At 40.4% G+C, this 14627-nt stretch overlaps 1 protein-coding gene across 1 annotated transcript in view; it reads left to right on the forward strand.

Annotated features, from left to right (window-relative positions):
- The first annotated feature begins 1616 nt into the window (after nt 1-1616).
- LOC145397160 (uncharacterized) overlaps nt 1617-14627 on the forward strand; it is a 94803-nt gene continuing 81792 nt past the window's right edge. The window contains exons 1-4 of the mRNA XM_080270357.1: nt 1617-1692; nt 3675-3799; nt 8844-8957; nt 10927-11150. Of these exons, the coding sequence (XP_080126483.1) occupies nt 1617-1692; nt 3675-3799; nt 8844-8957; nt 10927-11150 (539 nt within the window). The remainder of the gene's footprint in view (nt 1693-3674; nt 3800-8843; nt 8958-10926; nt 11151-14627) is intronic.

Genomic DNA, 14627 nt, shown 5'->3' on the forward strand with positions numbered 1-14627 from the left:
TTTGTGCAATGTACTTTGTTAGTCACTGAGGTTTGAGGTCTTCACCCTAAGTGTTACCAAATTCCCAGAAGAAAAGCCGAAGTCTTGTGGCTTTGATATCAGTAGGGATATACAAATTGTATGCATTGGCTATAATCTTCTCCACTGATTGAAATACTGAGTGGAATACACTCATGTCTCATTATAGGAGGATTTTATAAGGAGCAGAGATTCCATTGTTACATTCACAAGTTTAAACCTGTACAATTTACTGCCTTAATCATGATATTTCGAGACTGTTGTGAAAATATGCAATCAGAGCATAACCCACTTAGACTAATGATACTAATCAATTCCATGGTATCAAAAACATAGAGGTAGATGCCAAAAATAACTTTCTATCTCAGTTACTTTGGATGTTCGAGCCATTTTACTGATTTCGGGAAAAATGGCATTTTAGGGGGTAGGGGTAATTTTCCTTTATGTTAAGCCTCACTGTCACCATATATCTAGTAATAAAACAAAAACTCTAGTTGTAGTTATAAGAGAACTATGTAGGGAAACTTTTGACCAATTTTGACTGCTCTGTCTTAAAGTGACTGAGGTGGCATTAAAATTTGCTTGATGTTCAAATTAAAAGCGACTTTTTCTTTTTTTTTTAACCAAAGTAGAGCTAAGTAAGACCAATTTGCGCTGAAAAACACATTTTGTGTAGGTAAGTCATACAGAAAATGTGTTGTCTGTGTGTCAACCTGGAAAATAAATGCAAATTTTTATTCTAACGGTGATTCTTGGTCTGATACTCCATGAAATGTAAGATATCCTTTTTTGGTGAAATGACGCCAAAGAATTACCATAAGTGACCTGTGCAGAAAAAACGCACGGTGTGGAAGTGTTACACAAACTTTTTTTTGGGCTCCAATGATGTGGATCAAGAAAATACCAGATTTGGCTGTAAAAGAGACATGTACACAGACACCCCCCTAGGGCCAGAACTATCATGGCATTTGCTCCAAACATGCAGATATTTGCAGCGCTTCCATGAAAATGCATTGCAGTGTCGTGAACAGCTTTCAATATGAGTAACTCCTTAATACTGTAGGTGTATGTAAACAAATATAAATGCATTCAACTAATTTGATGGTGAAACAATTGTCGCAAAAACGTTTAAAAGTTGCTAGTACTGATGATAACTGTGGATATATGTTGTTGAAAATGGAAAATGATATGAATATATTATATATTAAATTATTCGTTTGTTAAAATTATTTACATGAATATATTATATCTCCTACAGTTTTTTGTCTGAGGACCAACTTCCGAAAGGGATAAAGCATGAGCAATTCATCTAGACTATAGTCTCTGTCTGTCTGTCTGTTTGTCTGTCTGTCTGTCTGTCTGTCTGTCTCTCTCTCTCTCTCTCTCTCTCTCTCTCTCTCTCTCTCTCTCTTCTTCTTCTTCTTCTTCTTCTTCTACTTTAGTTATTCAGACTCAAGCTGTATTAGGATTAAGTCCTAAGCACCTAGTCGGGACCCCAAAGTCTAAACAGTCCTTGTATTAACCTAGTCATGTACTCTCTCTTTCTCTCTCTCTCTCTCTCTCTCATTTTATCCATTTCAGATCCTGGTGGGGTGAACATGAAAGTCGCTCCCCTCTTAATAGGGACACTGGCTGCCGCTCTGGTGTCGCCTACGCCCCTCCTGCATCAAGCTGGTCAGTACTACAGCAATTCATTCACCCTTTCAACCCGAGGACGCCTTTTACATTTTATTCATGCCAGCTACAGACTAATTTATTCAGACTGAGAAAGAGTTTTCAGACTGGTCCTGGTAGATGAAACCACAGTGAACCCTGTGAATTTGAGAGGGCTATTTTAAGTTGAATAAGATAAGAAACAGTTATAGTAGAAGGCAAAAAGAATTATTTCCTCATTTAAAAAGTTGTTCTTCTGGGGAAATATGGCAGCTTCTGAGCGACGAACCGTCGTCATGTATTACTAAGAAGGAAATGTGAGCACATTTGTTTCCTTCCCATCAATATAGGAAGACTGTCTGGACGATTCTCTTGAATTCAGGTTGTAAAATGAGTATAATTACACAAATGGTACCGTGGAGTACCAGACTTGACAAATGGGCAGTCCGCAGGGATGTAACGTAGTCCTGACATTGACATATTGCCAGAATTTACTGAAATTTAAACGACAAAAAGCGTTTGTTCGGATTTAAAGACAGGACGAAATCAATCATGAACTGTAACTGGTGCGTCATTTTTATTTTCTTATTTTACTTTTATTTATTTATTTATTTTTTTCAACAGATAATATTCTGTCGTGTTTTGGTTGTGCATCGGACTAGCAGTGTGGAAAGTTTCGCAGTCCATCATAAATTTTGGTAGTTCGTTCACTTAAACGTGACCCAGAGTTGTATCCTTTTGCATCATAGTTACCGTAACTCAATGGCAGAATAAGGCATGCTAAGGCTCTACATCCTCTCCAAAGTACTTTTTTTTTTTTTTTTTTTCATGGCTAGCCACATATTCCTGTATTAATCTCTTGTTATTGCTCATCATTCCAGATGGAACGATGACAATTTCAGGTCAAGTAAAAGTGAACAGGATATAGTGCTGGAAGAACGGACTACAGCCAATTACAAGCACTGATTGCATCTTCCCAATATAAAAACTTTCTTATGTAATTACAATTCTGCCAGTTCATCAAGTCCCAGCGCTGTGATTACAAGACACAGCAGAATAAGATGTCACCAGATTCACTGCATATGACTAAGAGAACCTTCAGAGCCCCTTCAATAGAAGTATGAAGAGTGGGTGGTAGCAGCAGCAGCAGTAGTAGTAACAGTAGTTGGTGTAATGGCTGCAGCCCCAGGATCAATTGGCTATGAACACAGTGGACTGAATGTTAACATCGCCCATCTTCTGCAGTCCATCCTCCCCCTTTTGGGAAAGAAGAAGGGATAGGGCAGAGGGAGGAAACTGAAGGACGTTTGTATGATCAGGCAGTGGAGCCCTCCGGTCTTATCCGTGCCACCACCTGAATGCGTCCCTCTGCAGCATCATTAAAAGTGGATGAAAATTAGTACAGTTTCGTTAAGCAGCCATGCAAATATCTTACACTAAGGCAGAGAGCTAGCCACTAGTATTCTGAATTAGTGTACAAGCTGATATTCACAAATACAGAACTTACAACACACTTCTTCTTAGAGCTTTCTAACTTCTTTCTTATCAAGGGCAGATATCACCATGGCACTGATGACACACAACATAACCCACATAATCACTGAGTTGTCACAAAGAGTGATTATACGGGAGGGGATGGTGTGGATGGGAAATTCACCTACACTTCAAGAAATATCAGCTAAGGTTTTGTTACAAATGGCCTTAGAGCAATACAAAATACAAACCATAAAAATTCACAGTAAGTAAATAAATAAATAAATCTGGCTACGACCAGCAAATGGGTTTATGCGACAGGCATACATAAATGTTTGGGAAGGCATCACTTGAATCGATCATATTTCTTTCTGTAGTTTGATTTAATCTCATATTTATTCCTCATAACTATTTGTGTCATTTCAGGATTCCCAGTGAACAATAATGTGGGTAAGCATCATCTGAGCTTACCTCAGAAAAATTTGATACCTTTCGTCATCATTTCTAATGTTTTTATTGTGTCATTTCAGGATTACCAGTGAACAATACCCTGAACATGAACGCCTTGGAGTCTGTTCTGACAATACTAAGTGACACGCGCAGCTCACTGGTGTTTTTCACTGATGGTACTAATACTGCCACCTCCTTTCTTAATGTGAGTCCTTGGTTATAATATTTCAGTGTATCATAGTAGATGGGTGCGCCCATCATCCACCCACTTGGTGTCGTGGTACCCTGCTTTTACGGTAGCTCTACATCGAATGACAAGCCAAATGATTTCCTGCAAACCAGGAAATCATTTACAAAGCTGGGTGGTAATCTTATAACCAACCGACACGTGTTCCCTACGTGACAGCAAATGGGTTGGCGGAGAGTTAGTGCCCCTCCCCGGAAAACAACTAATTAAAAATACGAACAAGAAGCTTCGGACCAGGACTGACCAAAAGATGATGACTAAGGACCGAACAAAGGACATGATACGGATGGCGACGTGGAATGTAAGGGGTGGATATGATGAGGTGAAAGAGAGAGAGATTGTCCAGGTGCTTGAGGGTACAAAAGTGGATGTATGTGGATTAACTAAAAATAAATGGTGGGGGGGGGGTGAGAGTGTCAGAGAATGGAAGTATGGATGGGGGATAAGTGCAGGAGTGGGTGAGAATGAGAGGGCAAAAGAAGGTGTGTGTATTGTTATGAGTAACAGATGGAAGGATAATATAAGTGCGTATGGATCAGTTGGCTCTAGGATTGTGTGGGTAAAACTGAAAGTTGGACTACAAATGTGGGAGATTGTCTGCGTGTATGTGCCAACACAAGATCTTGCAAGCAGAGTGAGAGAAGAGTTCTGGACAAATGTGAAAGTATGCATGGAAAAGTTTGAAAGGGATGAGAGAGTGTTTTTGATGGGTGATAATAATGAATGGTAAAGCAGGGAATGTGAAGGTGGATGGAGCAGTTGGTGAGTGGGGTGTGCCTGCTGAGATAGATGAGAATGGCAGTGCTTTAGTGGACATTTGTGTCAGGATGGATTTGGTGATAGCATATACCCTCTTCAGGCACAAGATGATCCACAGGTATACATGGAGAGTGATGAGAAGGGTGGATGGTGAACTGAATGAAAGGAAGGCAATAATTGATTACGTGTGTGTGGATGAAAGGATGCGAAGATGTGTAATGGATGGAAGAGCATATAGAGATTGTATCAAAGTCCAAGTAAAATGGAGAAACAGAAGAAGGGAAAGATGGGAGGAAGGAGTATATGTAAGGAGAGTGGAAAGGTTAAAAGAGGGTGAGAAAAAGGCAGAATATAAGAGGGAAGTGGAGGAACGATTGGGTAAATATGAATTGGAGCAGATGGGGGACGTGGAAGGTGTGTGCAAGATATTCACAGAAGAAATAAGTGCAGCATGTGAGGTGGTGTGTGGGGTGAAGAGAAGACGGAAGGGGGTGCAAGGAACAGCATGGTGGAATGAAGAGGTGAGACAGGCTGTGGCACAAAAGAAAAGAACATATAATGAATGGATGAGAAATAGGAAGGTGGAAGAAGCTGAGAGACGGAAGAAAGAGTTATATAGAGAAAGGAAGACAGAGGTGAAAAGATTAGTAAGAGAGAGTAAGAAGAGAGTGGATGAGGAATTTGGAAGGAATTTGAATGTCAAGTGGAGGGATTGTAAGAAAATGTTCTGGAAAGAGGTAAAGAGATTCAGACAAGGTGGCAATGAAGTCAGTAGGGGAGTGAAAGATAAAAATGGTAGAGTACTAGTTGAGAAGGAAGAAAAAGTGAGCAGATGGAGAGAACACTTTAATGAATTGTTGAACACAGAGAATGAAAGTAATGCGAGTATAAGTGGCTGGGGAATGGCTGGGAGAAGGAGGGAGGTGGGAAGACAGGAAGAAATCAGTAAGATGGAAGTTGTGGAAGCAATGAAGAAAGTCAAAATGGGGAAAGCCCTAGGAATTGATGGTGTGTGTGGTGAAATGCTGAAGCGTTGGGGAGAGATAGCAGTAGAATGGATGTGGAAGATGTGCAGATTGGCCCAGGAGGAAGGTAGAGTCCCGGAGGATTGGAAGTCAGGTATAATTATTTCCTTGTACAAAGGGAAAGGGGAAAAAGAAGTGTATGGTAATTATAGGGACATTTGTCTTCTTAGTGTATTAGGAAAAGTATACAGTAGGATACTTACTGACAGAGTTAGGGAAATATCAGAGGAATTAGTTGGAGAAGAACAGGGAGGCTTTAGGAAGGGAAACGGTTGTGTAGATCAGATATTCATTCTTAGATCTTTAGAGGAAAAGTTTCTAGAGAAGGGAAAGAACTTGTATGCGGCCTTCATGGATTTGGAGAAAGCATATGACAAGGTGAATAGACAAGGATTGTGGAAAGTATTAACACGCTGCGTGCCAGTGTCATTTTAAAACGGTCTGACATAATGCCGTGGCCAGTGCCAGTGCTGTTTTAAAACAGTCTAAAATAAAAACATTCACTGTCACTGCACTTTTCAAGATTCGCGTGTAAAAATTGGCAGGCATGTAAGTTAACTGTTCCTCTACCATCCCCCAGGCAGTCAAGGCCATACACTCACTCCCCCCCTTCACGCTCACACTGCCTGTGTGCCTCACCCAGTGCCGTACATAGTGAAGGTATTTTGTAAATATTTTCATGTAAGTGTAAGTTGTAAATATTTTCTTGTAAGTGTAAGGACTATATAGTGAAGTCAGGTTGTAAATACCTTCTTGTAAGTGCCAGGACTGTACGTAATGAAGTCAGGTTATACCTATCTTCAAGTACGTGTAAGATAATGCATTCACAATGAGAAAGACGCGAAAATTTTGATACATGCTGAAGTAATAAGTAATCAGAAAATGTACTGAACATTGCTATACCTTCCTAGCATAAATACGTGAGTATACCTTATACAGAAAACAGCTTTCTCTCACGTACGTGTGAGCGTGAGAGAGCGGCTATACCTGTACACGAGTATGCTGGACTCAATAAAACTCATTTCCGAGACTAGGTGAGCATTTTCATGGCGAAACTCGTTGTTTCCACATCAAAATCTATCATTTTAACCAAGAAAAAAGGTCGAAAAATGGCTAGCACTGGGGTGACCCATAGGGCTAAAAATAGCTGGCACACGCCGGGTTAAGAATATATGGAGTGGATGGGAGGTTGTTGAATGCTGCGAAGAGTATGTACGACGGTGCTAAGGCTGCAGAGCGTGTGGATAGTGAACTGAGTGAGTTTTTCTATCTGAAGGCTGGGTTGAAACAGGGATGTGTCATGTCCCCATGGTTGTTCAATCTGTATATGGAGGGAGTTATGAATGAGATACAAGGTAGGGCAGTGGATGTTGGAGTGGCCCTAATGAGAGAGGGCAGTGTTTGGAAACTCCCTGTACTGTTGTTTGCAGATGATACTGTGTTGTTAAGTGAAGACAAAGGGGAGCTGCAAGGCTTGGTGGATGAGTTTGGGAGAGTGTGCAAGAAACGGAATCTAAAGATGAATGTAGGGAAGAGTAAAGTTATGGTCTTCAAGAGAGATGAAGTCAGTGAATGAAAGTGAGATTAGATGATGAGGAAATGGAAAATGTGAGTATATTTAAGTACTTGGGTAGTGTCATGAATAAGGATGGAAGTTTGGAGGATGAAGTGCTTCAAAGGGTACAACAAGGAAGAAAGGTTGCTTGTTCCTTGAAGGCAGTGATAAGAAACAGGGATGTGAGCATGGAAGTGAAAAAATTACATGACAGTATTGTGATACCAACTCTGACGTATGGAAGTGAAGCTTGGATGTTGTTGGAGGGACACAAGTCAAGAGTGAGAGCAGTGGAAATGAGTTATTTGAGAGGAGCGTGTGAAGTCACAAGGAGAGAGAGACTGACAAATGAGGATGTGAAAGAGCATTGTGGTGTGGATGTGGATGTGACAGGAAGTTAGGAGAAACACATTGAGGTGGTTTGGCCATTTGGAGAGGATGGAGAGTGATAGACTGAGGAGAAGAGTGTATGTGAGTGAAGTGGAGGGGGGGAGAAGGATGAGATGGAGGGATGGAGTGGAGAGGTAAATGAGAGAGAGGGGTGTGAATTGGGACCAGGGCAGTGAAATGGTGGGGGACAGGGTGACTTGGAGGCGATTTGTTTGTGGCCACCCCTATATGGGATTAAGGCGTCTGGTAGTAGATAGTAGACAGATAGTAATCCACCCACATAAGCGTCTCTATTATATTCGTTTAAGCAGTATTCTGTGGCTCCTGTAGAACCGCTCTACTGCTTTTACTTTAATCTGGTCTAAAATTGTCATCTCTCCATCTTCAGTGCTCAGCTATAACGATAGATTAACAGTAAAATACAATGCAAACATGAAGAAATGCAATGGAAAGGATGTAGCGGTGTAGTGTTGTCTTCGTCCTTCACTGATCTGCATGAAAAAGGTGCAAGAGAACGAATCCATACGGCCAAAATAGAACACTTTATTGTCAGAGGAGAAGTAGCTCAGCTCATCCAAAGCTTCATACATGGATATATGTGTGGAAGGTTTCTGGTGTGTAGGGAAAGAAGTTCATGTGGAAATTTTGTTGGAGATTCTCAGTGTATCTAGAAAACCTGGACAAATGCAAATATGTAAGAAATGAAAGGAGCCTACTGTGTTTACTACCACTTCGGTAGTTTGTGATTAATATTAGTAAAAATATCAAAAATATTTCTTGGATATCTGTCTGTCTATCTCTCTATTTGTCTATCTATCTATCCTTCCAAACAGACAAGGTAGGCGGCAGGAAAATGCCATTGTCTGTCGACCATCCATTGGGTCAGGTTGATATGAGCCTTGGACCACGGCAGCATCAATAACAGCATTTAGATCTACTCGCACTACGTAATTTTGTGCGCAAAAGATAAATAAATAATATTACATAGATACATACATAACCAGATACTGCGATACCATTTTTGTTAACATCTATCAGGTGGACTCTCTCTCTCTCTCTCTTCTTTATTGTTGGCAACTTAAGACGATTTCGTTCATCTTACGAGACGCTTTTCGAAGTGGCGGGGTTAAATAAGTTTCATGAACTCTTTCAGTAAAGCAAGTCTTAAAAATGGCTTCACTAGTTTGAGTAAAATTGCGAAGAAGCGGCCTAAATAAGATTATAATCACACCGCTGGATTAAAATGTTAAAGGATACTATTTTCTCGCTGCAGGCATTTCTGAGCCGTCGTCCTCACATAGGGATAAGTGTGTTTGAGTTGTCAGATGGCCAGGACGCTAACACGACACAGGTACAACTCTCTCGGCTTGTCTCCCAAGCTCGCCAGGTAAGTTTCTGATAATTAGGGTCACGCACAGGTAAGACTCAGACAGGCATGACCCATCGCCCCCATTGCCCTGCATGTTACAAAATGCTCTGCATCCTCTCAACATGACCAAATTATGAGTATTTCTCGTAATGTTTTCTATCGCGTCCACATCTGCTCACCTTTATCTAATATACTATAGCAGTAACCTTGTTTGTGTGTGTCAGTGTGTGTATTTTGGGCAGCTGAAACTACACATTCAAATCGCACCAAAATTGGCACATAAATTGCAAAAAATTCGCTCATGTGAAAAAACTTAGTCCCATCACGATTGAAACACATTTACTATATTTAATGAGCGATCAAATTTTGACCAAAAAATGCCGCTCCCCGTTAATATCTCGGTCGGTTGCCGTGGCCGAGTGGTTAATATCTCGGCCTTGCATGGGGACAACTTGGGTTCCATTCCCGAAGCTGCAAATAACACGAACAGTTGGTTAGCTGCAAAAAATCCAAGTGACAACGTTAGACTAGAACAGCACATAAACGGACCATCATGGGCCCTTCAATGTAGCCTTGACGGCTGATAGTGACAACGTTAGACTAGAACAGCACATAAACGTGACTCAGCTTACCTGAAATGATCGCAACACGAGCGCAAAGCACAAGGAAATGAGAAGCAATAGGAAACGAATGCGAAGCACGAGAAAGCGAGCGTGCAGTGCCAGAGCCCTCCACAGGAGCAAGTGCGAGAGGGCCTGAAGGGCCCACGAGCACTTGTTATATACTATACATCAAACAAATGATTCACTGGGTAAAAGTTGTAACAGGCATACATGTAGGAAGAAAAACAGCACAAATATAACAGTTAATTATTATACAGTTCGGTGGTTGTAATCCTCGCGTTTGTGTTTCAGTTCGATTTAATAAATATTTATTATTGTACTGGCAAATTAATCACCTGTGGGCACAGGTTCAGCGACACTTCCCTGACGACTGCAGTAATGGAAGGTGTTATATGAAAAGGTTGTTTGTGACTAAAATATGAAGCACACAAAGAAAAGGCGTGAGAGGGAAAGATGCTGTTGAACGTTAAGGGAATAAGGATGCTTTATAACGTTAAGGGAAGAATGAGGATAATTATTAATATACTGTAATGGGTGGAATGAGGATTTGTTTTTCATTAAGGGAGAAGTGAGAATGGTTTTCAATATTAAGGGGGGGATTAAGGATGACTATTGACACTACGGGAGGAATAAGAAATATGGGAGGCAGGACAAAATGCTGTCAGGAAACTATCTGTAAACTTTTGCTCAATGATGTGTACAATCTCCACCAAATATAAGTAGTACAGGATGTCATGCGTTGGAGATCTTTGGTGACATAAAACAAAGTACTAATTATGTGTCATGTCTACTGTATTGGAATATACCATATAATGATCATACCACGGGAGATTCGAGATATAAACAAATACGCTACGGCCATACAAAATCCCCAACACACCAGTAGACAAATTCACTGGTGTCACATGCGACCCTCAACACACCATGAGACATGACACATAAACATATACACTGGTGCCACATACGACCCTTAACCCACCAGTCCCTGTAGGTGTTATAAATGGAGGCAACTGTACTGATTTCTTAAAGAATTTTCATCATAATATTCTTTTCTCAGCACTGGAAGAGGATGCGTGTATGATGAGAGGAATTACCTTCTTTGTTGAGAAAGCTTTAATTTTTATGTGAAGTTTTAACTGTAGCTGCTGTTTGCATACTTTTTATGGTGTGTCCTTGATGCTTTAATATGAATACTAATGTTAGATGACCATATGTACTCGTTTTGTGTATTACATTATTATGTATAAATGTATAGATCTGTATATATTTTATCCTTGTTCTGCCTTTACTAGTCTTGTTTGGCGGTAATGGCCTCTCTAGTTAAGCCGCCCTGTTCTTTTTAGCGATATCAAACAATCTACCAGCTGAAGCATGTGTCGTGGTCTGTGATGGTGGTGGTGGTGAGTGACGACCCAGCCTTCCTCTCTGCTTTTGCCGAGTGGTCCCTCAAGGGCCGCCTCCTGGTGTGGTCAACAAGGCTCCTCGCTGTCACCCGTATACCTGTTACTCGTCATCGAATCCTGCACAAGACATTTTCATCAATGAATGCCATGATCATGACTATTAATGACTCTTCAAAGTATTACAGGTACGACCACCTCTTGGTTTTATAATTATCAGCTTTACACCTGCTGTCAGGCAACTTGTCACTTAAGCCCCGCCCCTTCCTGAAGTCGTAGCCCCACCCCTCCTCACCCATTCTTAGGGCAGTGGTAGCAGGAGCGGGGGGGGGGGGCGAGGTAGCTTACGAGACAAGTTGTCTGGTGGCGAGTATAATGGCGTCATAAATGACTTTAAAAAATTATAGGTAACTGAGGGAGGTCAAATGTTCCATACCACAAAGATATGACTTGGATCAAGCTTGGTGGACTGTTTAAGGGGCAACCTCATAATGAAGAAGTTTCATGTGAAGAACAAGAGGCTAAAGGCCTAGGCCATAAACCAATGTCATTTATTCTCTTTTTTATTCAGTATGGCCCAAGGCTATTGGCAAGGTTAACCTTACCTTTACTGCCTGGGGTGCTGTCACACCGTTCATACCCTGGGGTGTTTGGACACCGCGGTAGGAAAGATTCATGTATTGTTACTAATTTTCAAAATATGTTCATATAACTCTTTCAGCATATTCCTCAACTCACTAGTGAACAGACTGATGTCATTATAGCTGATATTTATACTTTTTTTGTATTAAAAACTGAAAAAAAATAAAATTTTGATTCTAATACTCATTTATCAGGTAAAGTCACATGGGATTATACATGATATGATTTTTTTAATATGCGTCATTATAAACAAGCGACAAAAACAAGATACAAAACATTATTTTCAATTATAACTAAAGAGATATGTCAATGTTGTGACAAAAATGTTTCTGTTACAAAAAAAAAATGTTGTTTATTCTTGTTGAAACACATCAAAACAATATTAGAATATGTATGGCACATGAAAATTATCGCAAACCGTTCCAGTAAAAATTATATGACAAGGAAATTTTAAGTAAGATAAATTGAGAAAATCATGAAAATGTGTTTTTCCCAAACATCCTCACCATTACGGCACACCCCAAGAGGACAAAAGCACGTCAGGTCTTCACAAGAGCAGGGTCAGGTATGCACGGCTCTTGGTGCTCCCTACCCTCACCAACTCAGGAAAGTACTAGAAAGGATAGGAACGGCCAAGCTTCCAACTGTAATATATAAGCTTTTATAATTTGGGGTGAATGGCCAAACACCCCAGGTGATTAACGAAGGGTTAAGAGAGAGGCAAGAATGAACTACTTTGAATTTGAAAGTAATTGGTCGAAGGTCAGTGTCGTCGGACAAAGATGTTTGGCTCTTAAACCATTTTGTGGATGCGGGTGATGCACTCTGTGTGTGCTCCTTCTTGTGTTTATTTTGTTTTTGCTTCCTCCAAACAATATTATTTTAAGTTTAAGAGAAATTTGCAACTGGAGGGGTTAGAGACAGCCTTAGTAAATCCTTTCAGTGAAAAAAAAAAGAAAAAAAGTCCCGCTTGAGGTTAATAAAATCGCCTAATGTTAGTAGGAATATAACAGAAGATACTTCCCCGAACAGAAGGGATTAAAGAACACTTTTTACTGCCTCAGTGGCGAAATATACAGCGACATATTTAACAGTTAATTAAAGGGAATATTGCTCAGTATTATCAAAACATAACTAGAGTGCTGACAAATTATGTGGCGACATAAGAAAAAATTTCTACAAGCTAAGGTGAATATTTCTCAGTATTATTTGAATATAACTATTGTATTGACAAAAATAATGACAGTTAAAGACACCATTTCTAACAGATAATTAAATGAAGTATTTATCATTATTATTAAAATATACTACTGCACTGACGAAAATTAAGGTAGTTAAATACGACCTGTAAGTGAGGAGTGACAGCTGTGGAAATGAGGAATCTGAGAGGCAAGTATGGAATATCATAAAAAGACAGACAGGCAAATGTGGAGGTTAACGAGTTATGTGGCGTTGATATGGATGTGGCTGAAAGTGGTAAGAGAATTATATGAGATGGTTTGTCCATGTGGAAAAAATGGAGAATATGAGTCCGGTCAGAAGAGGGTGTATGTAAGTTACCAAGAGAGGAAGAGGAGGAGGAAGGGGAAGAGACCAATATTAAGGTGGAAGAAGGAAGTGGAGAGATATATGAAAGAGGGGTATGTGAGTTGGAGGGAGGGCAGACAAATAGCAGAGGACAGGGTGTACTAGTACGCCCTGTGATCCAGACCTTTGCGTGGTCAAAAAGGGGGAAAAAATCAAGTTACTGGTGATGACCACCGGGTGCTGGAACGGTCGGGAACTCAGATTGACGGAGACTCTCTCCCAATAGCGACCTCTTCGGTTGCGTTTGTTACTTTTCAAGTGACCAAGTTAAGAATGGTAGCATGCCAAAATGACGAGGTCAGTCTCCAACTCGGCCAACCCAAGCCCGAAACCTTAGCAATTTCCCCAAGACGTTCCTGAGTTACACATTAACAAGCTACTAGATCGACTGTATACCACCAGTTCTCAAGGGTTATACAAACAATAAAGTTCGAATGGGACGAAATGTGTATTAACAAGACCAAAAGAAAAGAAGGTAGAAATCTTCCCGTCCACTAGCCTTACAAAATAATCCTGAATCAGTTGGCACGTTATTCAACAAACATATGGCCCTAATATCAAATTCCATAAAACTTGGCTCCTTTGTTCCAGGTTCAGTCCACTGTAGCTCTCCATAATCGTCCTTCTGAGCTCATAGTTCACTGGTCCAGTCTTCTAATATTCTTGACCTTGACTTCCACACTTGGACTCCGACTCACGCACTGGGACCTTGACTCCCTCAACTGGGACCTTGACTCACTCACTGGGACCTTGACTCCTTCACTGGGACCCACTAGAAATTAATATGTACATTGAATAACTATTCTCCCTAATGCAAGTAATCCCTTCACATGATCGGGAAAGTCTCATAATAAAGAAACATGAGTTACAACATTCGGCATTTCAGTTAGAAACAGAATAACACATGGCACTACAGACACATAGGTCTGCTCAAAATAATACTTATTGTAGGGATAACATAGAAAAGTACTATAACAAATAAGCATGAATAACTAACCTAAACATGAAAAACATCATTGAGTCGATATCATTGTGCTTCACAAAGCATCTACGTGAACATTAACTCACAACTAACACAGCCCTAATAAGTACTGAATTGCAAAGTCATCCCAACACATTAATAAACAATTCACAGTTCCAAGGCACCTGATATTTGGGCCACAAAAATTACACATTTATCTGAGGCTCAGACAGAACTCTGTAGCTAACATTCTCGTATTCCAGTTACACACTAAATAATATATATAATGTACAGTACACAAATATATGGGAAATACCTCACTATCGAGCTCAAGGAATACTAGGGAGGTGAGCGGGAACTCAGGACTCTATCTTCCAAGAGGCCAAAGGCATTACTCGCGTGATCAGACACAACACTACCTGGGGAACGACAACACTTGATACTAACGCGAGTCTATTTCTCTATTTATACCACT

This window comes from Coenobita brevimanus, chromosome 40 (genome assembly GCF_032717465.1).
Source record: "Coenobita brevimanus isolate Jiangsu-jjx chromosome 40, ASM3271746v2, whole genome shotgun sequence".
Lineage (NCBI taxonomy): Eukaryota > Metazoa > Arthropoda > Malacostraca > Decapoda > Coenobitidae > Coenobita > Coenobita brevimanus.